This window comes from Sinohyriopsis cumingii, chromosome 6, assembly GCF_028554795.1.
Source record: "Sinohyriopsis cumingii isolate HCF-2022 chromosome 6, ASM2855479v2, whole genome shotgun sequence".
Classification (NCBI taxonomy): domain Eukaryota; kingdom Metazoa; phylum Mollusca; class Bivalvia; order Unionida; family Unionidae; genus Sinohyriopsis; species Sinohyriopsis cumingii.
Genome location: NC_142966.1, coordinates 157,514,048 through 157,541,119, shown reverse-complemented (window position 1 = coordinate 157,541,119; position 27,072 = coordinate 157,514,048). Strand labels below are relative to the sequence as shown.

Genomic DNA, 27,072 nt, shown 5'->3' with positions numbered 1-27,072 from the left:
TACATTATTCAACTTTGAAGAGGGACGCACATCTTGAAGACTATATTGAATGTTTCATTATTTCAAAAACTTTGTAAGAATTGTTTTAACAGTATTGTAATAATTGTATTACAGGTTGTCGAACTTTTCGACTTTGAGCCGGTGCTCGATTTTTAATGTAAAAAATCTCGAATCGGGTATCGTACGTATAAGAAATCTACAGCTAAAAATGAAACAATCAAAGCAATGAACCAAAGTGGAGACAATTTAGAAAGGTCTCCGATACTGACTTTTACAAAAATAAATTTGTACATGTATGTACATACATACATACATACACACAGATAGATAGATAGATAGATAGATAGATGGATTCACTGATCAAAGGGGTGAATGAATAAGAAAACGCATGCATGCATACAAACATACACACATACGTACGTACATGTATACATATATACGAGGAAGGAAACTCTATAAGTATAGCAGTTGTAATGGAAATGTATTATAGTTTAACGCTTCCTTTTTTAAACGTGAAACGAGGCAAAATATGCCTGAACTTGAAATAAATGTATTTAGTACAAATGCACTTTTAACATCTGGTCCACGTGTGCAGAATAAGCTATAATCCTTGTCCTCGTGATGAAAACGATAATAGAGAGTACCTTATACTTTCAAATCAAAGTATAAACTAGGAAAAACAGTGAATAAATTTTATGTTATATGTACTGGCAAAACGCCTGTTTTCTGCAGTTTCTATTGATTGTATTGTTATACCATTACCTTAAAGCACGAAAAATGGTTAAAAGGTTTTCCCAAAATATTTACAGCAATGACGTCAACTGGAAACTTCTATATTTGACACGTATACGTTTTGTTGAGTTGAACCAGCTGAATATCAAGGAATGAATTCTTGAAACGTGTTTCAAACATTTCTTGTAGATATTTTTAAAACAATTTCAGATCTTCAGAACTAATATAAATGTACAATAACAACAACAACAAAATGGTGATTAGAAAATACATACTTACATATACCATCATTGCTTGAGCGCAGTTGGACAAATTCACGTATTATATTATTTAAGTTTTATTTTGGATGAAACAATCGAAATATATAAGGAATAGTTATTCACTGTCATCTGTGTATTTTGTTTTCACCGGCATGGTTTAAATGAAAACCCGATGAGGACAAGGGCATAAAAAAACAAAGTATCAACAGTTTTGATCTGCGTCTGCGCCGGTTGATGAGAACCAATGAGTGTTGTTGTTAATATTCGCTGCTGCTGCTGTGGATTAATAACTCGTTTGTTGAATAAGGCATGGGATAATGGACTTACAAAAAGGCGGTTTATACTCAAACCAATGGCAATGGGTTCGTCGACAAACCGTCCAGATCACCCTTTTAATCTATGGACGTTTAGACCTAACAATGGAAGAGACGTTATGTACCATTTACATGGCATTAGATGTTACAAACAATTTATCAATCTTTTTTCTCTACAACCGGAAGCATTCTTCTGAAAACCTTAATCACCATGTTAAACCAGCATAAAAAGAGAAAGTTAAGATTAAAATGAATTTTCAACAAAAAAGTGTCAAACATTAAGTATAAAGTTAACTTGATGCATGAATAATACCATATAGAATTTCTGAATTAGTTATTAATTTATGGTTTTCAGAAAATACAGTTGTCAACTGAATATTGCTGAAATGCAGAGCATGTTTATGATATTAATTATTTATTTATTAATGTATTTAATTATCATAAATTGTTGACAAATCGTTATAAAATGACCTGTTTCAGCACTTTGATTAATACAACTTAAATTTGGTATTCTTTTTCCATTTTATCTTTAACAGTTTTAGACCTTTTCTTTCATACTCATTTTAGTATTAGACCATATGTTTCATACTCATTTTAGTTTTAGACAATATCTTTCATACTCATTTTAGTATTAGACCACATGTTTCATACTCATTTTAGTTTTAGACAATATCTTTCATACTCATTTTAGTATTAGACCGTATGGTTCATACTCATTTTAGTTTTAAGCCATATCTTTCATACTCATTTTAGTTTTAGACCGTATGGTTCATACTCATTCTAGTTTTAAGCCATATCTTTCATACTCATTTTAGTTTTAGACAATATCTTTCATACTCAGTTTAGTTTTAGACAATATCTTTCATACTCATTTTACAGTTTTAGGCCATATCTTTCATACTCATTTTAGTATTAGACTATATGTTTCATCCTCATTCTAGTTTTTAGGCCATGTCTTTCATACTCATTTCAGTATTAGTCCATATGTTTCATACTCATTCTAGTTTTAGGCCATATCTTTCATACTCATTTTAGTATTAGACCACATGTTTCATACTCATTTTAGTTTTAGACCATATCTTTCATACTCATTTTAGTTTTAGACAATATCTTTCATACTCAGTTTAGTTTTAGACAATATCTTTCATACTCATTTTAGTATTAGACCACATGTTTCATACTCATTTTAGTTTTAGACAATATCTTTCATACTCATTTTAGTTTTAGACAATATCTTTCATACTCATTTTAGTATTAGACCGTATGGTTCATACTCATTCTAGTTTTAAGCCATATCTTTCATACTCATTTTAGTTTTAGACCGTATGGTTCATACTCATTTTAGTTTTAGACCATACCTTTCATACTCATTTTAGTTTTAGACAATATCTTTCATACTCAGTTTAGTTTTAGACAATATCTTTCATACTCATTTTAGTATTAGACCACATGTTTCATACTCATTTTAGTTTTAGACAATATCTTTCATACTCATTTTAGTTTTAGACAATATCTTTCATACTCATTTTAGTATTAGACCACATGTTTCATACTCATTTTAGTTTTAGACAATATCTTTCATACTCATTTTAGTTTTAGACCATATCTTTCATACTCATTTTAGTTTTAGACAATATCTTTCATACTCATTTTAGTTTTAGACAATATCTTTCATACTCATTTTAGTATTAGACCACATGTTTCATACTCATTTTAGTTTTAGACAATATCTTTCATACTCATTTTAGTTTTAGACAATATCTTTCATACTCATTTTACAGTTTTAGGCCATATCTTTCATACTCATTTTAGTATTAGACTATATGTTTCATCCTCATTCTAGTTTTTAGGCCATGTCTTTCATACTCATTTCAGTATTAGTCCATATGTTTCATACTCATTCTAGTTTTAGGCCATATCTTTCATACTCATTTTAGTATTAGACCACATGTATCATACTCATTTTAGAGTTTTGGGCGGAAACAAGTAATGAATTAGTGATGTGTTTTTGTTGTTGTTTACATGTCCATGGAATTTAAAGTTATGTTTATTCAAATACTTCAGGTTCATTGTAGGAGTCAGAAAAGTTATAGAAGAAAAAAAACCCCGTAAAAATAACGTAAAAGCTCAATACAAAGGCTGTCTTAATAAGCCCCCATTCATTAAGACCGATACATTGGTAAGAATACAGAATTCTAGGTCCTGTACCAAATTAGTCCTTTACTGCGAACTTCGATCACTCACCTGTACGGATCTATGTAGCAGGAGATTACAGTTTGAGGTACCAGTCTATTTAGGAACGGACGTCGAGTCCAGTGGCCCTTCGAAACTACATCGTTGGAGAAGAATGTAGGCACAGCTGTGGAATTGTTTTCGGATCCTGTTTACAAAATGCATTTTTTTTTTCTTCTCATTTGTTAAGTTGGAAGTTGGGATAGTTTTACAACGTCATGCACTGAGTTTGACCCAGAAACTGATTTACCTGTTCCACTGTGATACTTTATCATTTTGAAACACAAGAGGGTAAACTACTTGTTCAGTGCGAAATTTTGTTTCATACATGTATACAAAACAACGAAGTAAGACTTTGTGAGAAGAAAAAGAAGAAGAAAAAGCAAATACTTCATAGATGAAACAAAAATGTTTCAAATGCACTCGCCGACTTTCATGCAACGCTCACACAAATATGAATGATTTGTTTTCCATGATATGATCTAGTTTCAAGAGAAACAGGACATAATTTTATCATAGACGTCATCCCTGGGATAGACCAATAAAATGTCTCGCGCTATCTCATTTAAACAGCTGATTTACACGGTGTTTATCCATATAGCTTCTCTAACTCGAGTTATCAGTAGAATCCGGAGGCAGCTTTGTATTTTTTGTAAAAAGTATGTAAAGCTTAGACTCGTTTTTTTAAAATAGTAAATTGTAAATTACAGCATTTAGAATGTGAATTCAGTAAGTCAGTTTAATGTCAGGGTAAATCAAAATTTTGTTCACATACCAGATGGAGGATTTTGACCAGTATCATGTACATATGAATATTTTACGCGCAGATCAAAGCTGTCAGGCAGCCAGATTTAAGAATTTCTATTAACTTATTTTCATTTAGGACGGTTTATATTTCTACTAGGAGCATTCGGTCATTTTTTTTTAAATATGGTAAGGCTAAGCAGTAGTGAAACTGAACTCAGACCTTTCCTTCTATGATTTGATCACCCGGATAGTCACACATCTTTCCAATAGAGGCTTTCATTCACTTTGGCAAATTTGTTTACCTAGTTTGCAAAAATAAACACTTTAATGAAATGTACACACAAAGGAAGGATAGAGTGTGGAAAGATAGAGTGTAAAAAAAGAAGAAAAAAAAAAGACTTGGAAAGAAATATGCTTTAGTTAAATTTGCATAATCGACACAAAGCAAATTACCAAAAGTGAGAAAATGCATACCGTAATAAATATTTAAATGGAGTTATAACACGAACGCTTAAAAATGGTCCCATATAATATTTGTTGTCAGTTACTGTTTCTCAACAGTAATGGTCAAAAGAAAAGAGTCATGGTAAGGTCGTATACGTTTTCTTTATCCATTATCGTCCAATATTAATCAAAGTCATTTACACATCCAGGTATAAGAAAAATGCTTTTGCTTATCATGGAAAAGAAAAATTATTTTCTTTGTCCCGATCAAAGAAAAATTCTTTTGTTTATCCTGGTCTAAGAAAACTTATTTTATATCAGTGCTGTAAGAATCATGCGAAAGATTCAAGCACAACTAGAGCCCTGTATTTTAGTTTGCACAGCCACGTTCTCATTTACCAGGAATAAAATGACAGTTATCTGGTGCTATTCCTTTCACTTTTAATTTTATCGTAATTTGGCCTTCTACATTAGGGAAATAATGTTATGCAGCTGAAGCAATAACGTTCGATAGCCAACAATTACCACTGTAGTGTAACTGTAGTATTATGGCCTGCTGGCCTACAATTATCACCGTTGTATAACTGTAGTATTATGGCCTCCTGGTCTACGTTATCTATGTTATGTAACTGTAGTATTATTGTTCTACGGCCTACAATTATCACTGTTGTATAACTGTAGTATTATGGCCTGCTGGCCTACGTTATCTGTGTTAAGTAACTGTAGTATTATTGTTCGACGGCCTTCAATTATCACTGTTGTATAACTGTAGTATTATGGCCTGCTGGCCTACAATTATCACCGTTGTATAACTGTAGTATTATGGCCTGCTGGCTTAGAATGGCTACTGTTACGTCACTGTAGTAGTATGGCCTGCAATTACCACTGTTACGTCACTGTAGTATTATGGACTAACTGTCCACATTATCATTGTTTTGTAACTTTAGTATTATCGTCCGATCGCTTACATTATCACTGTTATATAACTATAGTATTGTGGCCTGCTGGCCTACAATTACCACTAATATATAACTCAAGTATTATGGACTAATGATATAGATTATAACTGTTGTGTAACTAGTATTGGGGCTGCTGGCCTACAACTATTACTGTTATGTAACTGATGCATTATGACCCACTGGCATACGTTATCACTGCTACGTAACTGCAGTATTACAGACTAGTTGTCTACAATTACCACTGTTCTGTAATGTGGTATTATGGGCTGCTGGTTAATACTGTTCTGTAACTGTAGTGCCATAGGCTGATGGCCTATATCACATCATTGTCATGGTCATTATCAATGTCATATCCAGGGAATAGCTTCAATACACACATTGACAAATAACTCTACTTCAGTTCAATATATAGCTTATCCAAATCACAACAAGATTGCTTGTAACAATCTCGAAATACAAGCGTCGCGTTCGAGTTTTTATTTTTCTCATACAGTAAGATCATACAAGCTCATGTTACCACAATGATCTGTTGTATGTATGCCTTTCTTCTGTAATATTTAAAGACGGTGTTTTCTTGACTCTTTAAATATTTCGTAGATCTAGATACCGTGTTTTCTTGACTCGTTAAATTCTTCGTAGATCTAGACAAGTTGTTTGTTGTTTTGTTTTTTACTTGCTTCAGGTCAGATCGCTAGAATGAAATTTGTGTCACAGGATTAATTTTGCTAAATATAATAATATCGATAGTTTTCTTTCTCTTGGGACCGTCCATCAATCTGAGTTTCAAGCGAAAGAAGAAAGATACACAAGCAGACTTTCCGGGGACTTCTTATCGCGAAAGGTTAGCGTTCCTGTACTCCTCGTTCATTGCAACGTTGATATATTCACAAATGTTTTGGTGTGTTGCAACGATGATTATCTTTAATGTTGAAATTGCAGTCGGAAACTTTATATAGATACATGTTACTATGTACGGTTCGTGTCCTGGTCACGTATTTAAAAACTGGACTCTCGAATCACATCTTCAAATGTCATATCACAGAAATGCGTCACTGCTGCCATTGTAACACCGGTGTGACTAGACTGGTTCATAATCATTCTTTGCTATTTTTTAGTTCAGATGCCCATACGTGTTGTGGCCAACCAGTCCGGCCTTTGCCTTTCTTCTCGTCAGATGTATCTTTTTCCGCATCCTGAAAATAGAACGTGAAAAAAACTCAATGGTTACCCAACTATACTGTGAAAATAAGGAGGGGATCCCATTTGAACATATCCATCCTTATGTATGTATGTATGTATGTATGTATGTATGTATGTATGTATGTATGTATGTATGTATGTATGTATGTTCATATATATATATACATATGTATATGTAAATATACATATATATATATATTAGGGACAAACAATTTAATGTTCTGGGGCAGGGGCTTGACACACTTTTGTTTAATTTACATCTGTCAACAGTTGGATAAGATATCTTTATCTAATTAATATCAAAATCACACCATATTATATCCATGATATTATATGGAAAATATGAATCATCTTGAGATAAAAGAAAAGAAAATACCTCAGCACAAAATACCCCGCCCCACAAAAAAGTAGTGGCCAGTACCTTATCGTACCAGAATTTAATTGTTGCATAAATTGTAATCTAAAAGCTGTAACTAAAGTGGGATGATTAAGTTTACTCTATAGGTGTATTTAAAGTGGGATGATTAAGTTTACACTATAACTGTAACTAAAGTGGGATAATTAAGTTTACACCATAGCTGTATCTAAAATGGGATGATTAAGTTTACACTATAGCTGTATCAAAAGTGAGATGATTAAGTTTACACCATAGCTGTATCTAAAGTGGGAGGATTAAATTTACACTATAGGTGTATCTAAAATGGGATGATTAAGTTTACACCATAGCTGTATCTAAAGTGGGAGGATTAAGTTTACACTATAGCTGTATCTAAAGTGAGATGATTAAGTTTACACTATATCTGTATCTAAAGTGGGAGGATTAAGTTTACACTATAGGTGTATCTAAAGTGGGATGATTAAGTTTACACTATAGCTGTAACTAAAGTGGGATGATTACGTTTACACTATAGCTGTATCTAAAGTGGGATGATTAAGTTTACACCATAGCTGTATCTAAAGTGGGAGGATTAAATTTACACTATAGGTGTATCTAAAGTGGGATGATTAAGTTTACTCTATAGGTGTGTCTAAAATGCGATTATTAAATTTACACCATAGTTGTATCTAAAGTGGGATGATTAAGTTTACTCTATAGCTGGTACTCTGAAAGACATAGTGATGACATTAGAGAGCCTATTGATAAAAAAAAGAAGTGTTGATACTGAAGCGTACAAATTTCGAGCTACACCATTTATATAATAGGAAGAGGAAACTTTGAGTGGGATGCCAGCATCTAGGCAAGATCTTTATCAGAGAGGGTCGGTAAATGTAAAATACACTTTACTCCATAAACGAGAAAATATTAAGTGGACTTGAAGTTCAGATAGAGAACAAATGTTTATGTTTTGTATTTGCATTTGGAAAAAGACTCATTGAGAGTCGAAATCGCTTAGGCTAGTTAGATCCTAGTTCTGCAATGTTCGTCGCCAGTTAATTGCATATATATATATATATATATATATATATATATATATATATATATATATATATATATATATATATATATATATATATATATATATATATATAATCGTTTAATTAAACTTTATCATTTCTACTGATCATTGCCTGCTTAACATGTTTCCTTGTAGAATGTCCAAGAAAGCTTCCATTTGTAGTAATCATTTTTATTGCTCCTTAAAATAAGACTCGTACCAGCATACTGTTTTCCTCTGTATTTTCACAGCAGTACATTCAGTGTGTGTCAATATGGTCTATTAAATCTCGACTTAGGACAAACAGCATGAATGAAAAACACCTGCAAACAGAGATTTGCCCATTTTGAATTTTACCGCAACCATCTGACATTATTTACAATTAATTCATGTCTCCTTTTATGTGGTAATTTTGTTTGAAAATCCACAGGTTAATCACTACAGAGAAACCCATATATTATGAAATCCAACGCACGTGCTATAATACTTCAGATTTGCAAAGAGAGATGGAGGTTGAGATTTAGCGAGATGTATATTTCGTATTGAAAGAATCCTCAGTTTCTTCGTTGTGCTTATTTCTTGAATATCTGTCTAGATAAATCTCTCTTTGAAAGTTTATATTGATAAATTTATATTTAAAATGGTGTTGAAATGGACGATCTTAATGAATGTTTTGTTGCTGCTTGGAATTAAAACGTAGAGCGCAATGTCGGAAGTGGAGAAAGCAAGAAATAATGGCGGTGTTGATAAAGCAAACGTGTATCATTGATATATTACGGAACGCTATCTAGGGTCAGCATGCAAATTATCAGCAAAATTCATCTACAGCTGCATATTTCTTTTTTTTACTCTTGTTTACCCGGCTTCAAATTTGTGCATTTTCCCGTTGCTCATGAGAACTTTTGCATACAAAATATTCTTCCGTCTTAAAACAACGATTATCCCCAGTTTACTTGTTTTCTGCTGCACTTTACTATAAATTAAATTTTATAATTTTATACATTCGTGTATTTTGTGATTTCAGCCATGATTCTGTACCAGAATTGAACAGAGACCACCAAGAAACAAGAGTCCCTTGAGGAGTCTGATGATCTACTGGCGAAATAGAATATCCAGGAATTCAAGATAAGACCGTTTCTTCCTCTTAATTACTGAGTGTTGAAACTATCTCTGATAGTCTTCAGCGATAAAAAGATTTCAAAATTAGCTGATATGGTGGACATATTTGATGTCATATTGGCCTAAGTTTCCTTTCGGACAAAGTAGATCTCATTGGAAGTTTTTTGGTGAAAACACTATGTCATGATGATTGTACATTCAAGGAGAGCAATTACAACACGATTTTCACAACAATTGTCATAGCAGCCATGTTGGATGTACGACTCCCACCATTTTTCATATATATTTTGGTGAAAATATCACACTGATATAGCCATCCATTTGGGAGAAGAGATAACAATATTTTAAAGATAGCCCCCGTGGTGGCCTTATTGAGGGTTATTCATTTAACAGCCTAGTAGACACCAAAAGAATTCTTCTGATGAAAACCCCATATCAAAATAATTTCCGCTTTAAGAGTAGTAGCGGAAATAATTTTCAAGATGGCAACATTTTTTATGTCAGCTTAGCACCATTATGATTTACGATGATCAAAACATTATAAAAAGTTTTTAAAATATATAATCTGTTCAGTGGGTCTTGTTTTTACTGTACACTGGATTTTTTTAAATCCAAGGCAGGAACACCAATCCCAATCCATTGGCCAGAACATATGTCGTGTGTCTTTGCGTTTTTAAAAAAACAAAAATGTCATTAACTATATTTGTACCCAACAACATACACAAACGGACACACACAGATACATACATGCATACATACATGCATACATACATACATACATACATACATACATACATACATACATACATACATACATACATACATATTGTTGCCATATCCATGCTTGTGTCTAGTCACATAAATCTATGCGATACAATTTTCCATATACATTAGAACTTCAAAATTGAAAGTGTTGCAGACTCCAACTCCAAAGTTGTTTCCAAATTTTGGTCTTTTAGCTTTTTCGAGGCTGAGAGAAAGATATTGTTTTATAAAATCCTGAGAGAAATAAACCAACAGAAAAGTATAAGAACCATCTAGTTTTTATTCAACCGCAGCTGAAGGAATGAATAGATTGTTGAGGGTGACTGAAAACAGGCATCATCCCAACATTTTTTAGTTGATCATTTAGGAATAAAATTTTCGGGTCTAAATTGCTGAAAATGGAATTTCTGAATACTTTGAAATATTTAATTTTGGGGGATGGGTAGGAATGGGGACCCAGTTATATTTAGACCGGGATGTATTTTCGGGACGGCTAAAATACCTCTGCATTACCCCAAGTAGTTCGTTCTTCTTTACACTTCAAAATGCATTAACATTATTGACACAGTATATATTTTAATAGATCGGTTTCATCTCTCTCTCTCTCTCTCTCTCTCTCTCTCTCTCTCCTGGTGGTTTTGCTAATTTGTGTGATTAAACAAGAAGTTCACCAGTTTGATACTAGATTGCTGAATTGACATTATCGTCTGAGTTTTGTCATGGACGCACTCAGTTATCTGGTCCAAGTGGAGGTTGGTCTATCCAGATTTATTAGCTGAAGTTTTCACTTTCTTATCAATCGTCATCGTCATTTTAATTTTACTAAAGATTGAACACAATCATATTTTTAAATATGTACCCAACAGAAACACTACTACGCACTTTTTATGTTTATACAAGTGTATATCAAAGAGAAAGAGAGACAGAGACAGACAGACAGACAGGCAGGCAGACAGACAGACGGATAGACTTCAGTTCCAATCAGAATTATTTTTCCTCGACCATTTGGGTCTACTTCATTATTATTATTATTTTTATTATTATTATTATTATTGACATGGATATATACTGTCCTGTATGGTTATACTTTTTGAAAAAAGAGAAAGTTATTTTCTCTGGATCTGTCGAAGTCACACGAGAATTCGATTAAACGAGACTACATATAACCAAGATCTCAAAACTTTGATTTTCAAGTGAAGCAAATATGAAAGCCCATGCCGTCATTTGAAACACATCTATTTTAGCATTGTTTAAAGGCCATTATTTAATCATAATAACATTATTTAATTCAGCATTGCAATTGCATGTATCTATCAACAACCGTTTATTACACGAGATTTGTTTAGACGAAATTTCACTCATTTGCGTCGCAGAAGAATATGCCTGTTTTCAATTGCTATTGTACTACAATGACTAAAAAACAGATTTCTGCATATCAGAATGTTATCAGATAGATATTAAAATATTGACAAAAGTAATGTGGAAATATTATCTAAGTTTGCCCATTTCCTTCTTTCTGTATTTCTCTCCTTTCTTTTACCTCATTAATGTTTTAGTATTCATTATATTTCTCTCCTTTCTTTTACCTCATTAATGTTTTAGTATTCATTATGTTTTATAAGCTTTATATTTTATAAGCTTTATGATGTCTTGCTTCCAAAGACCATTGAAATTAAATGGATGGTAGGTAATAAAGACGGAACAAAACATTACAAATGATTCTGTGAAAATTGGATAAAGAAATTACTGCAAAATTCAGGCTTGGTCATTTTTATTCTATTATTGTACATAAGTCTCTCTTATATTCATTTATACTAAATTTGAGCGCATTTTCCCAGTATCATGATATGTTAGTTTCGTAATGAGAATGGACCACCGCTCCCTTGACGCGCATCACCCACTTGACGTTCCATTAGTCGCCGCCAAACGACTGCGCGCTCTGAAAATCTTGGATTGAGGGTCTGTCTCTAAGGTAACGGTTATTGGGGTTATAAATGAGCCACCAGAAAATAAATAATTTCAGCAAATTTGAAAATTTGACAAAATGATCAAGTGGGAATTTCCTACTTAGGGCAGATTATCATTCCATCTTTTTGAAAAATTGCAAATGACGTTAAGCGCTCCAGGGAAACTCTAGCTATCGCAGAGAAAATACATCAAATGATTTTTCGAGAATTCAGCTCTGATAAAATGCATCAATATTTTTAATATGAATTATTCGCCTTGCGAAGAACGTGTATGTGAGCATTATTATAACATTGGTTATAGTGATATGTTAAGCTAGGGACAAATTGTTTCTAGCGATAATAGGATATTCCATTCCAAATATAATTGTCTCTGTCTATGAATAAATGTGTAAGACTCTTCCTCTGATATTTTAAGCGGAAATAGCCATCATTGTTTTTGAATAGCCAAATCAACATACTGCAACTGTGCTTTAAACGCAGAAAAAAGGGCTAAGAGAAGAGGACGTTAGGAAGGAGGAACCTTAAAAGTTATCAGAAATAATTTCGGAAAATACGCGCGTCCATATTAAAAATAACTTTAATTTCAATTAAAAGTCAGAGCAAATTATTGCATATTTCATTCATCGCTTCCTTTCTTTAATGAATTCGAAAAAGTCGGCCAGTAGAACGAAAGAAAGCTTTTCCTGTATTACCTCTGAACCTCATTTAGGGGACGTGACTCCTGTCGCCTTCTATGTATGTATGTATGTATGTATGTATGTATGTACGCACGCACGCACGCACGCACACACGTACGTACGTACCTATGTATGTATGTATGTATGTATGTATGTATGTATGTAGTATGTATGTATGTACAGGATTTGCCGGCTCATACAGTTGCTGATCATTTTACTTATTCTTTTGAGCAATGCTGTTGGAATTTGAGGGAACACTTGTTGGGTTTGGTGTTTTACGGCACAGCAACACAAGTAGGTTATTTAGTGCCGAGGCAGATGGAGAAAAATTACTTGCCCAAGGAATTATCGCTGTACACCCAGGCCGACCCAGGGGTAGAATTTAAACCCGCAACCTTTCAATCACCAGTCTGGCACGTAAACCATTGAGCCACCATTGATCCAACATCCAGTAGTCACCTCATATGACTCGTAGGACGGTGCCTCGGGTCATTTGTATATCCCTGAACTCGCAGGGGATTTAAAGAATGTTTGCTTGTATAATACTTGAAAAAGAGCATTTTGGCATGAAAAGTTAAGTTGCATTTCAAGGTATTAAATTTGGTGATAGGCATTTAGATGAAACCTGAGTTTTCACCTTCGTTGAAAGAAATATCACCTCAGAACACTCTGATGTAAACAGTATCCTACATGCGTGTATTTTGTTTTGTTCTTATCACATGACAACTAAGAATTGCTGTAAATTAAATGAATGCTCGGAGCCTATGCGTATCAGTTAGCAGGTGTACAATTCAAATGTAACCGTTTAGCTGGAGATGGAATCGTGCCAAGTAGAGCAAAAAAGTAAGTTTTGGTAGGAGCGTGAATTGCATGCATGTATAGTTATCTCAACTTATCAACCATGGGTCTTTGCATTACTGGGGTGTTGTGATCAGAATGGTGCGGTTGCAGAGGACAAAAATCAAGAGATGCCGAACAAATTAAATAATTAAAACATAAATCAATCAATCGATCAAATTTGAAATTGTATCCACTAGGAAAAACTACGCTATTAATAGATTTAAACGATGTGTATCTTTAGTTGGGCTTATCCCGATTCCTATACAATATGCAGCCACTTAGGTCAAGTACCCGGATGAGGCCTGTGGATGAAAATTGGGTTTTTAGTGAAAGATAAAAATGACCTGATTTGTCAAAAGAAAAGAAGTAAGATTGGAAGAGTTTGGTCCATTTGACCCTCAGTTGAGTCCACCAGTGCACCGTGAAGTTTTTGAGAAACTCAAGAAGGATCTCCCACCTTTCACTTCACGCATATCTTTTAAGCATTCATAAGCATTACTTAAAACGAAATGTTCAGTTCCATGTACACTTTATAGGGCACTTGCTCAAGGTCGGAGACTATTTGGGAGGCGCTATACAGTTTTGTATTTTGCAAAAGGTTTTAATTTTAAAGAAAAGATACTTTCCCAGGTTTTCCGCACTGGTTATGCTGGCTATTGAAAAAATAACCTGTATATCTTTGGTATTGTTCAAAGAAAAACTTTTAATTCCCTTTATTTTGGTGTGTAATTGATGGGTGTAATATAGGTTATAGAGTATGCATCTTGACCTTACTTCAGATGTGTATGTTACAAATAATTGCTGGCTCTGCTTGGTCATTTTCACTTTCTGGACTTGAGAGGGACATTGTTCAATGGGACTGGACCATTGCGCTTTCAGACGCTGGTATTGTCTAGCCTGGCAAATTCATTTTCCATGTTTTAATAACTGCTAAAGTTAGTGTACTTTAGACAAATTCAGGCTGTCATTTTTACCACATGAGACCAGTCATTTTGGCTAACTGTGTGCTTAAAGTATGTACAATTCCAAAGAAATTTGAAGCACAGTACACGAAAGTAACATAGAGGCATGCCAATATTCTATCTATTTTGCCTGTTGCAAATATAAACTACTTCATCATACACCAGTCACTCTCTCAGAAGTTTGTAATATCTGTAGAGAACCCACTTAACTGGACTGTGTAATTGAACGTCTGTCTGTACGGACATACATAGATAATAAAGTCCACAATAAGGAGAAAGAGACATTAAACTTCAGGGTATGACTGAACGGTTTTCATCGAGGTGATCCAAATTTTGATCCAAGTCGTCAACGGGGAACAAACATGCAATGTTACGTTTGATATGAAAAGAAAAACGGTTAATGTATTGTTACAAGTAGATTGTCAGTTAAAATTATTTCATCAATTTATATTCCCAATTTTGTTAGATGGATCAAATCTAGATTTGCTAGAACCACTCGGCATTTTTTCTTTGTTTTTGTTTTGAATAAAAGAAATAGAAGTCCGCCGATATGATTTCGAAGTTTGGTCGTTTTCAGATTTCGATTTTGAAGGACTGCCATGGAGCTCGTTTTGGAACTCCAGTTTGCCATCCATTTCTCCTCCCACATTGATTGGGGGATAGTACTGAAACTGTTGCGGCTAAATTGACAGAGATGTACAACAATGTTATACTTTTCGTTTTCTGCAACGCACTTTTGTGATTTTGTATCAAGTTTAAAAACTGAGTATTTAGAGAACTTTGTTTATTATCGTTTTTAAACAGAGTAATTGGAAGATTAATTTGAAACTTTGTGGGCTAGATACGTGATTTGCTTAAAAGCACAAAGGGTTTCATTTTTTTACGGCACATTTTAGGACATTTCTTCAAACAATTTTTAAACAGGAGAATTTTGAGAATTCGACTTGTTTAATTAGAACTTATGTAACCCTATAAAATATTTCTGATGAATATTTATGGATGTGTAAGAAACATTTTTTATGGATGTATAGGAAGCATTTGTGTATGTGTAGGAAGCATTTGTGAATGTGTAGGAAGCATTTGTGGATGTATAGGAAGCATTTGTGAATGTGTAGGAAGCATTTGTGGATGTATAGGAAGCATTTGTGGATGTGTAGGAAGCATTTGTGAATGTGTAGGAAGCATTTGTGGATGTGTAGGAAGCATTTGTGGATGTGTTGGAAGCATTTGTGTATGTGTAGGAAGCATTTGTGTATTGTGGATGTGTAGGAAGCATTTGTGGATGTGTAGAAAACATTTGTGGATGTATAGGAAACATGTGTGGATGTGTAGGAAGCATTTGTGGATGCGTAGGAAACATTCTGATATTTCATTGCTACAAAGGTTTTGAGAGTGGGAGAATGTATAATGTTTGCCACGACCAGAAAAATGCCTGAAGGACTCGCGGTACTAATTCAGCCCCACGGTAAACCTATGCAATCGTCATAATATTTAAAATTCAATAACGTTAAATTTATGAATACTCATAGTCAAACCTATATTTAACAGTATAAACATCCTTGATGATAACTTCTCTGTAGGGAAAATCATCATGAGTCATGACCCTCGGCATTTTCGGGATCTGCATGTGTTTTCAATTCTACACCAAAGAGTCAGGTGCTAATTTCTGTAATGAGTTTTCAAAACTCAAGTCTGTAATAAGAATTGAAATTCCATCAATAAAACAATGTATCGTTTTTGTTTCTTCAGTTACAAATAAGATAAACTGTCAAAATATTCTTTTACTAAAATCTTATCTTCATTATCAACCATTTCTTGCCAGCCAAACCCATATAGACTATATTTCATATTCACCCATTTCCAGACTGGTTCCCATTTTTCCTTATAATTATTTCCTTGAGTCATCAAGTGCGCTGATACATCCTGTTGAAACTTGTCCTTCCATTTATAAACCTCGACAGAATTAGCACAAATTCGTGTAATGGTCTAGAACAGAATTAGCACAAATTCGTGTAATGGTCTAGAACAGAATTAGCACAAATTCGTGTAATGGTCTAGAACAGAATTAGCACAAATTCGTGTAATGGTCTAGAACAGAATTAGCACAAATTCGTGTAATGGTCTAGAACAGAAAATGTTTTCTTCAACGTACGTACAATTGATTTAGTAATACTTTTAACGTACTGCTTTATGCTTTTATCATAGTCATCTTCAAATGTACTTCTACACAATTTATTTCACTCTATTGAATTCAAGATTACACAAATGGACGGACATTACATCCATTTTGCCGTTCTCTGTATACCACATGTGCTACGTGAACGTGAATGGCTATTGTGAGTGAATACAATCTTGAAAATTTTTTAGGGGCTTGAAGGTGGCGGAGGCTTGGATGGGGATGGGCTGGGGATGTAGAAAGTTGTTGGGGTATGTACGTTACAAACGTTCGTGAGCATAATTCTTCCTAGCAGATTTTAGGTTAATTAAAGCAGCACAATGAGTTCAACAAAGGTCGATCTTACACTTCTAAGTGCATTTTAATTCCGATCAAGTGTAATTCCGATCAAGTGCATTTTAATTCCGATCAAGTGCACTTTAATTCCGATTAATTCCGATCAAGTGCATTTTAACTCCGATCAAGTGCATTTTAATTCCTATCAAGTGCATTTTAACTCCGATCAAGTGCTTTTTCATTCAAAGCAATCCTGTTCATGAGGTAGAAATTCTCCTTTCCTTCTTAAACGATGATACATTATGTGATTCTTCACTCTGAAAATTGTCATATAAAACTGAAATATAATTAGAGATTTCTAGATAATTTTTTTAAGAACCAGAAATAATAATAATAATAATAATAATAATATGTCAGAACAAAATTCACGTGCATTCTGAAAAAAGGGCATCTACTAACGTTTCATATTGTTCTCGACCTCAGTTCTAATAAAAGTACAAAGCAATATAAAGCTCTCTCATTAAATGTCTTTAAAATTTAAAATGTTGACATCTGTAATTTGAATTGGTTAACTGAAGGCGGACACGACGTACTACGTACTATGAAATATTTATCGATTTCGACCAAACCAACAGCTGTTGTTGTTGTTGTTGTTGTTGTTGTTGTTGTTTGAGGTTAAGTCATAAATATTTCCTATTGATATTTCCTGGAAAATTCCCAGCTCTATTTATTTTCGGAAATAAATATGAATTTTTTTAAAAAATTGGAGTGCTTCTAGTAGCTTACTGAAGATCAGAATAAAACCTTAAAAAGGAAAAGAAATTATTGACGCTTTGTCTGTTGGTCTTTCCTTTGGATGAACCGCTGACATGTGTTTTTTGGTCCATTCAATATTAAACTTTATTGTCTATGATTTTTCAAACCATCAATAGTTTTCACATTCTTCTATGGCCGTAGTGAGCGATCACGGGCCCTAAGGCAAGAAACACACTCCTAGTTCTTGTTCAAACAAAACATTTCTTTTATAAATTAGAAAGTGTTGTTCGTCCGAGGCCCCCTTACGAAGAAATTGCACAAATCATTTTTTTACCTCTGCTTATTCGTATACCTGAAAATAATTAATGACTAAAATTACAGAGAATACAGAAAACAGTTAAATTTAACTAAGTTTTAAATAGTTTTGAGGAAGTACAATGCAATAACTAAAGTTACATATCTTGTTTCATTTATATCTGATTAAACATGGAGAGAAAAAAGAAATAGGAACCATATAAGATAAGTTCCGAATTTATTGACATCTAGATTTGTCTTGTAAGTTATGAAATGCATTAAACACAGCTTATTGTCACATAAGATGAAACCGGTGATCGATCTAGGACTTTAGCAGTGTGAAGCAAATGGTCATCATTTTTTGGTTTGGTTTGGTACTTTACGGCACAGCAACACAAGTAGGTTATTTAGTGCCTAGGCAATTGAGTGAAGTGTCTTGCCCAAGGACACAGCACAGTAGCTGACCCATGTGCCTTCGTGTACTGCGCCATCAACTTTCAAAATCTTCCTGCGTACTGGCATTAAAAGTGTCCATAACTACGAACCACGTAAATCACCCAGCTGTCTGACGCTGAATATATTTTATATTATCATATATAGATTTGGGCCCCAAATGAGCTACCCAGTAAGACATTTTTACTACATTTCATGATGTGTATTATAATAGGTAAAACCACGCAGCTGTCAATCATACAGTCCATTATCGTACCCCCCACTGTCTACGTCGGCCCTTCTATCTGGAACATTATCGGTACAAAACTCCGACATGCCGTCCCTGTCTAAGTAAACAAAATGCTGAAACTTATATTTCTTAGGATTCACACGGAAAATGAATAGAAGGCGGACGATACGATTGGAAATCGGACCCAATTTATCATCGCGGGGAAGAAATTTCGTGCCGTTTGTTCTTGTTTTTAGATTTTAATTGATATGCTCTCCGCTGTTTCACAAAAATAATCGCCATTAAATGGAGACATTTATGTAGTACGTAGATAAAGACCTCGTTTTTCAAACTCTTCGTGGGAGAGCGGTAAAGATTTCTAATGAACTAGGCATCCCCCTCTTCCTTCTTCCTGTCTATTTTCTCCTCCCAATTAATGACGCACACAGATGCGTAATCCTCCGCAACAATTACTTCTGCAACTTGGGATTGTCTAAGCTTTGATAACCTGATAATTATATGTATCTTATTACCCATGTCGAGGAAAAAAACTCGTAATAACAATAGGATTTGGGATGCATATATGAGGACCTATAACCACGTTTCTTTACTAATTATGGGCGTTTGAGACATATCCACAGCGCTTGTAAATTTGAGTTATGGTATTAAAAATACACTATGGAATTTTATTTAGATAATGGCACGCCTTTTCAAGGATGAGTTATCATTGTTACTATGAGTTTCCCGTTAACAATGATAACGAGACCGTATACGTACACTGCACTAAGAAAGCAATCGGTGCACATACAATACAATACTGCACAGTGACGATACCAAAACTACATTTTATATAACGATACTTTTACCTATGTTTGCTGAAGATATATAAATAAATATAGTTTTTGCATAATTCACGTGTGCTTTGTGTCATTAATATAATCTACATTAAGAGGAATATAAATTGACAAGGGCGAGGATGATGGTGATAATGATGACGATGATGATGAGGACGAGGATAACACGGCGATGGTGGTGGCACTGGAGGAGGTGACATAGATGTGACATTAAAGCATTTTTAACTGGTATTATGTTCCATTGGAATTTTGTGCCTTCGCTAAGTACATCTTAGCTGTATTCAAGGAACTCTTCATCCCCGACTGACACTTTAGTATATACCTATGTATCTACTTTGTCGCTCAATGTAATAAATACGAAAGAAAGAAAGAAAGAAAGAAAGAAAGAAAGAAAGAAAGAAAGAATTGGAACTCTTAGGATTTTCTGCATAAACATATCAGAAAAATATTCTTCATACTTTAGCTGCGTTAACGTACACCAATCATGAATCTACCAGTATGAGAGAAAAATAGGTTGTTTGCGTGTTATTTGTGTATATGTAAATCACTTGCTGAAATATTTGGTCTATTAATTCACCACCCCTCTCTGCCTCTATATTTATTTATTTATATTTATGCGCCTATATGTAAGTTTTGAAAATATTTTGCGTCAATTTACTTCGCTTTGTTTTTGCATGTTCAAACACCAGATGAATTAAGGCAATCAAAACAGAAACGAAAAAAAAAATTCCGATTCTATTTTCAATTATCTACCAAACATATATTTGTATGTGAAATTGGTCGAGTTGCCTATGTGTGACAATTCATAATAAATAAAATATACAGGTGTGCCTGTGTGTGACCATTACATAATAAATACGACATACAGGTGTTCCCGTGTGTGACTGTTGCATAATAAATACGACATACAGGTGTGCCTGTGTGTGACTGTTGCATAATTTTACCTTGAATTAACTGTATTAATATTATTACATGGCCCGGAGCAATGTATATATCAATTTATTTGGATATTCCGTATAGAAGAAGAAAATTTGTAAAAATTATATTTACAAAAATTGCAAAATGCCAATGTGAAATCATGGAATTTTTGGTGAAACTAATGACAGTTTTGTATGATGTTTATTTATACTTGTGAACGAACCGGCAACCCTCTTGTTAATTTCAGCACCCCTCTTCCTACGTAAGGTGAAAACATGATATATTGACCAAAAGAATGCTTGCATATGAATATAACTGCATAAATTAGATTTATATTCTTACATTGAGATTGCATTATTTGCCATACATGGAATATAAATTCCTGTGCATTTAAAAGTCCGTTTCATTTTCATTTTTTAATTTGAAGCAGTTAAATGTTAATAAATTCCTTATTTAATGTGGTATGACAGATAAAACCTAGGTGTCAGTTTCCTCATTCATAAATTATTGTTTTATTATTATTTTTTAAAATTTAATATTTATATTCCTTTCTTTAATTATAGAAAATAGTTATTTCAGTGACGAGGGCAACATAATTCAATTACATCAGATATATTGCATTGCTTTCATTGAAAATTCAAAACATTTTTAAGCCAGTAACGAAGAGGGTACAAGTAAGGTAACAGCTGTAATTTTTTTTTAAAGGAAGAAAAACTATATAGCAAGTATAGAGGAAGATATGTCCAGATTATGAACAATTATATTCCATTGCGATGACAACTCGTTATGACTACATTTTCATATGGTCTCCGACTCCCAGTCCCATAAAGTGTAGGTCCTCTTCATCACACTTCTTTGTTAATTGATGATGAAGATAATGAAGATGTTGGTAAAGATGAAGAAGTTGATGATGAGATTATTATTATTATTATTATTATTATTATTATTATTATTATTTATAACGATTCTCGGCGATGGAAAGATTTGTTAAAAACAGAAGACTTTGGTGATTATACTGTATTATTATTATTATTATTATTATTATTATAAATGTAATTTAAGTTATTAATGTTTTCTTTTCTTGATACCTCCAATACTATGACTACTTGACCTCCTCCTACTATTCCATCTACTACCACTGCAACTACTACTACGAAGACAAAAAAGGAGATACATACCACCGCTTCGTGCCTCTTTAATCTGTCCTCGTGCCTTTCTCTTTTCCGAGACACGTCAGCTTTGAACCCTTTCTCGGAGAGTTTAGGGTCATCTTTCTCCAGTACATCCATTAAGTAAGATATGTACCCTATAGCCAGTCTTAGAGTCTTAATCTTTGACAACTTAGTGTCCGATGGAACGTTTGGGATACATTCTCGGAGTTGAGAAAATGCATGGTTAATACTTTCAGTCCGTCTTCTTTCTTTTTTATTAGCAGAAGTTCGTCTTTTGACGCAACGATTACCGAAACTATCAACGTATGTATTATAGTGTCCGAGTACATGGATATCAGTTGGGGACGGTGTACCATTTCCGTAAGATTCCGGCGACATGGGGATTTCTGGGGTCCCTCCGAGGATCCAGTTATGAAAGTAGGCTCTGTCATTTGTATAATCCGGGTATCGGACCTGGGGGTATTGGTAAAATTCACGAGGCATAATGGGACCGGGATGTGCATATCCCTGTGCGTACCCTCCTACGCTCAGACTCATTCTGGGCTAGTATCACTACAGCTTCGGCTTCTTACAACAGTCAGGGCTTCTGGTTTCTGTGCAATTCGACTTTATCAGCAACAAAAACGTCTGGTGCCAATGTCTGCTTTATCCATCCACATCCAGCCACTATCCATATATAAATATCTACGTCCAGAACTGTTATAGTAATATCGCCCAATATCTGAATTATTGTAGATCATACCCTGTCTGGACAGCATTAAGGTAATGGGCAACCACTCGTGTCTAATGATTCTTTCTAAACATCAATGTGCTAGCATCAGCAGCCTAGCTCCACTGTCCAATCAAATTCCACGACGTAAAACGCCGATCAACCAATTAAGTGATTTTTACGGCAATATGTACCAATGAAAGGCCGTCTGTTTGATACAGCGCACTTAGAATAATATGTCCCGCCTTCTCACGACATAATTAGCATTTACAACCATATTCATTCAGTTCTGTCGGCGTATCTTCTGTTTTGTCTTGTTCTGGAAAATAATTATAGCAATAAAAGAACAAAACCGAGATCTAGTAAATACAAATGCTAACTTTAACTTTGAATGAATGAGAACTCTACAAAACAAAAATTAGAGTGATTATTCATTTCGTTACATCTTATGTGTTGTCGGTCCACTCATATGAACTTTATATGAACTTTATATCGAATTCAGTTACATTGTGTAATGTGGTCAATAGTGCAATTATCAAAACATTGGTAGTAGTTTTAAAAAGAACTGCCTACAATGAGTATGCAATAGATTCACACACAAATTCAATATGACGAAGGTGATGGTACATTTTGAAACATTTAATAACGAATTATGTTGAAAATTGAAGTAAATATTTCAGACAATCGTCTGGAGGTTGCGAACGATACTGATTACTGAAAACTAGTTTTCATTTCGACGGATACTAAATTAGTCAATTTTCAGATATCAACCGGTTACGCGGATACCAATCTTTTAATAGGCCTCTCGTGTATCTCGTATAAACAATGAATGCGCTTGCTGTTGTTTAATTTTGCGGATGATATCGTTCTGGGAGCTCAGCAAAAATAAATACCACGTGGAAAAGTAGAGTTACAGTTCACATTGGTCAGTCTAATCCTATTGTCATGAACACGTGACACAACTTATTCAACCTTCTTCCCGCAAATCTGACTTCGGTTCTCAACCAAATTACTAATTTCATAAGTTTTCGTTTCCCTGTTGGATATTTTATGTCTGGTAGAAGATTATCTTAATTTTTATCTCGGTATTACAATTTATATAGAAAGACAGAGAGAATGTCAAGCTAATATTGACGCTGAATGGGTGCCTGTTGCTGGAAGATGGGTTGAAACGTAACGTAAGACTTTCCTTGTTCAAAATGTACGTACAAAATTACTATTACGTTTTGGCGCTGACCAAAAATAATAAAACAGAGCTGTATGCTACTACCAAAGAAAACAAACAAATTTCAGTGATCATATATTGAACCTCTTTCAATACCTTCGATTAGTTTCACTGTAGTTTGTTACGAAGGAAGCAAGAAGCAACGTATGCTGTAATCTTAACGGACTACAATAAAACATTTATATTCTAAATGGGTTTTACGCAGATATGTAAAACATATATGGACATAATTAGGACAGAATATACTTAAAACCTGGGAAGACGGAAAATGGTTTTCATGACCACTATCACATTCTTTCATTAAACACACACGGACTGACAAACTGTTACAATTCCAATACAGTCTTCTGGCATCCAGCACATTTCGATGTCTAGATTAACTTTTCTTTCTTTCTTTTTTGATAAAATGCAATATATACATTTTTATTCAGCGAATGAGAGTTATTTCATTGTGGGGATTTGCCAAGAACCAAAGTAAAATGTATGCCAATGAATTCTGTAAATGATAGATAGATAGATAGATAGATACACATACATACATACGCACGCACGCACGCCCACCGAACGCCCCCACCCCCCACACATACATACATACATATATACATACATACATACATACATACATACATACATACATGCATGCATACATTCATACATACATACATACATACATACATACATACATGTACGACATTCTCTTTGATTGTATTACTAGCGTCCAAATTAAGTTGCTCCTCAGCTATGTTCATTTAAATAATGGCGATAAATATATATATTGTTGTCGTAACGACTTTGTGCGCAATTAAACATCACACCCACACACAGACAGACAGACACACACAAACACACACAGAGGGAGGTCTGGCTAATATTACAATTTCATTCTCTCATCGAGATTTACTTCCGACCAGATTCTATGCAAATCATGATGCATCCACCATCCGGTCTCTATCTCACTCACTAATACCATCACCATAATTACTAATTGCAAGAAAGCATTCAAATTTTCCTTCTCCTTTGATGCGTGACTTATTACATCATTGCACTCATCGTGTTTGCAACAGATGTGCGCGAGCTATGTTTAAAATATCTTGCAATGAAGAGGAAATATTTTAAAACGGTTGTCCTAAACACGTGAAAATAAATCTGTGGAATATATATTTCATGGTTGCACTGTACACTTTATCTGCTTTTACAAAAGATATATCGGTGTTGAAACTTCATGTATGTGCAATGATCTCTGGATCTGATTAGTCCGGATCCTCAGTCGCTGAGAGTAATTGAGTCTGGTACCCTGACCGCATGTACTAAATTTTTCTTTATTAGAAGAATAGTGGTCAGGGTACCAGACTATGAATATTTGGGCAAGGCACTGTACCTATCTCGACATTCCATTAATATTGATGTTACAAAATCATATATAAACCAAACTGAGTGAAAAGTTTAACTGATTCTTGTAAGAAATAAATTGCGATGGTTTTGCACAAAAATTGTCATGCCACTATTCTGAGTCCTCTTTTTAAATAATGATTGTGTCATATGTTTGCCAGCAGATCGAATATCTTCTAAATCTGAACATAAATGGCAGCACCATAAATGTATTTTGCTAAAGAATTTATGAACATTAAAAAGCCATAAACATCCAACAACAGCAGCTCTCTCAATTTCTCTAGAGTCTACGCGAGATTACGTACAATTACCCTGTAGAAGTACTTAATATAAATGTACCTTCTCTTGCGAGAAATTATATCAAACAAAACATGCTAAGTCCGAGGAATGAAGAATCGACTGGATCAAAGTGGTTTTCACAATATCAACTTCGAGATGCGCGTGAAATAGTGAAACAATTCCTCTTCTTGATAACTAATGGTTTTGTCCATTAATTAATTGCTTCGTTGTGTATGCATGCGTATTTAAAAGATATGCAATTGTGGTCTCGTGATGGTTGTAACGGAAATCTTCAAGGAAAGATTATTTTATTTTTTTCTTCCAGATGCCTCTATATTTTGTATAAGCTCGCAGCAAAATCTAACTCGCGACCTTATTGTTTCTCGAATTATATACAACAGCAGGAAAAGAACTATCAAATTATGTCAACATTTTTTGGTGAATTGGAAGAAGCCCGGAATCGTACGAAGAATGACTTTTCTGGTGCGTTTAATATAAGTACCCCGGGGTCTGTAAGAATCAGGCATAACGGCCCTCAATCTCAGATAGTTTACATTAGGAGGGGAGATTCCTATAAAACCCAGACTTACGTCTCCTATATTGTCTATCCTCGGGTCCAATGTGATTGCATTTATTATAAACAGACCGCGGGAACACAGGGTTGGATTTTATGATAAACAAATAATGGATCGTAGATGAAATTTATGATACAAATCTCATAGACGGTTTTCGTATAATTTCCTCCCATCGGATGTAAAATTTCTTCTGTGCTAATAACTTAAGAAAACAAATATAGGATTTAAACAGTTTACTGCAAAATCTTTTTTTTTTTTAATATATGAAACTTGATAAAACTTCCTGACAGTTGTACAGTAGAGCTCTCTTACTTTCCACCTCTCTCGCTCGTGTGTGGTGATTAGGACGGGATATGTGTGTGCCGCATATGAAGGTTTTAATCAGTTTGAGAAACTGTTCGACTGAAAAACGACATAAATAATTACACGAAATCTTGCAAAGAACATTTACAGACTGTACATTTTCTCTTAGTTTTTGTGTGATTGTTTTTCTTTTCTTTCAGCACTGAGTGTTCAGTTTTAAAATTCGCTTTTTATTAATCAGCTATATATTTGCCTAGTTTAAAAAAGGGCATAAAAGATACAATTTTTAGCGTAGGAATTTTAGGACAATAAAATCTTTGTATTAAGACAAAACTGATTATCATTTCAATGTGAGAACATCGACTGAGACGTCACATTGCGGAGTGTTTCAGACCTGGGGCACACCTGACTGAAACCGCGTTTTTTTCTTCTTCATATTCTTCCAGGTGTTCCGAAATCTTTTATTCTATTATTATAAATCATTTAATTCTTTTCATGTGTATGTGTACAATTTTGCTTAGAAAAAAACCCACAACATATTCAGGACATGTTACCTAATCGATTAAAATATGTAACTGGTAGATCCGTATCACAACTACTTTTGGAAAGTTACTTGCAACTTAGAATTTGGATTATCTTTTAAGATGTACATCTACAATTCTTCTCCAGATTTCGTAACAAAATATGGTTTCGTAAAAAAAAAATAATGTGTTCTGGAAACCGTTAAATCAAGTTCATTCAAATTTATAAGTCATATTCAGTCCGATCACGTGTACGCACGAAAATGTCACTCCCAATGCTCATATGCATTATTTGAAAACTAATAATTCG

General features: G+C 34.0%; 1 protein-coding gene across 1 annotated transcript; it reads right to left on the bottom strand.

Annotated features, from left to right (window-relative positions):
- Positions 1–4,684: 4,684 nt before the first annotated feature.
- LOC149798363 (heart- and neural crest derivatives-expressed protein 2-like) lies at positions 4,685–22,563 on the bottom strand. Its single transcript, XM_089963505.1, has 2 exons — positions 21,768–22,563; positions 4,685–6,881 (listed from the first exon to the last, which is right to left on the bottom strand). Exons 1-2 carry the CDS (start codon positions 22,296–22,298, stop codon positions 6,783–6,785), a joined length of 630 nt encoding a protein of 209 aa, XP_089819631.1. The 5' UTR covers positions 22,299–22,563; the 3' UTR covers positions 4,685–6,782.
- Positions 22,564–27,072: the final 4,509 nt, after the last annotated feature.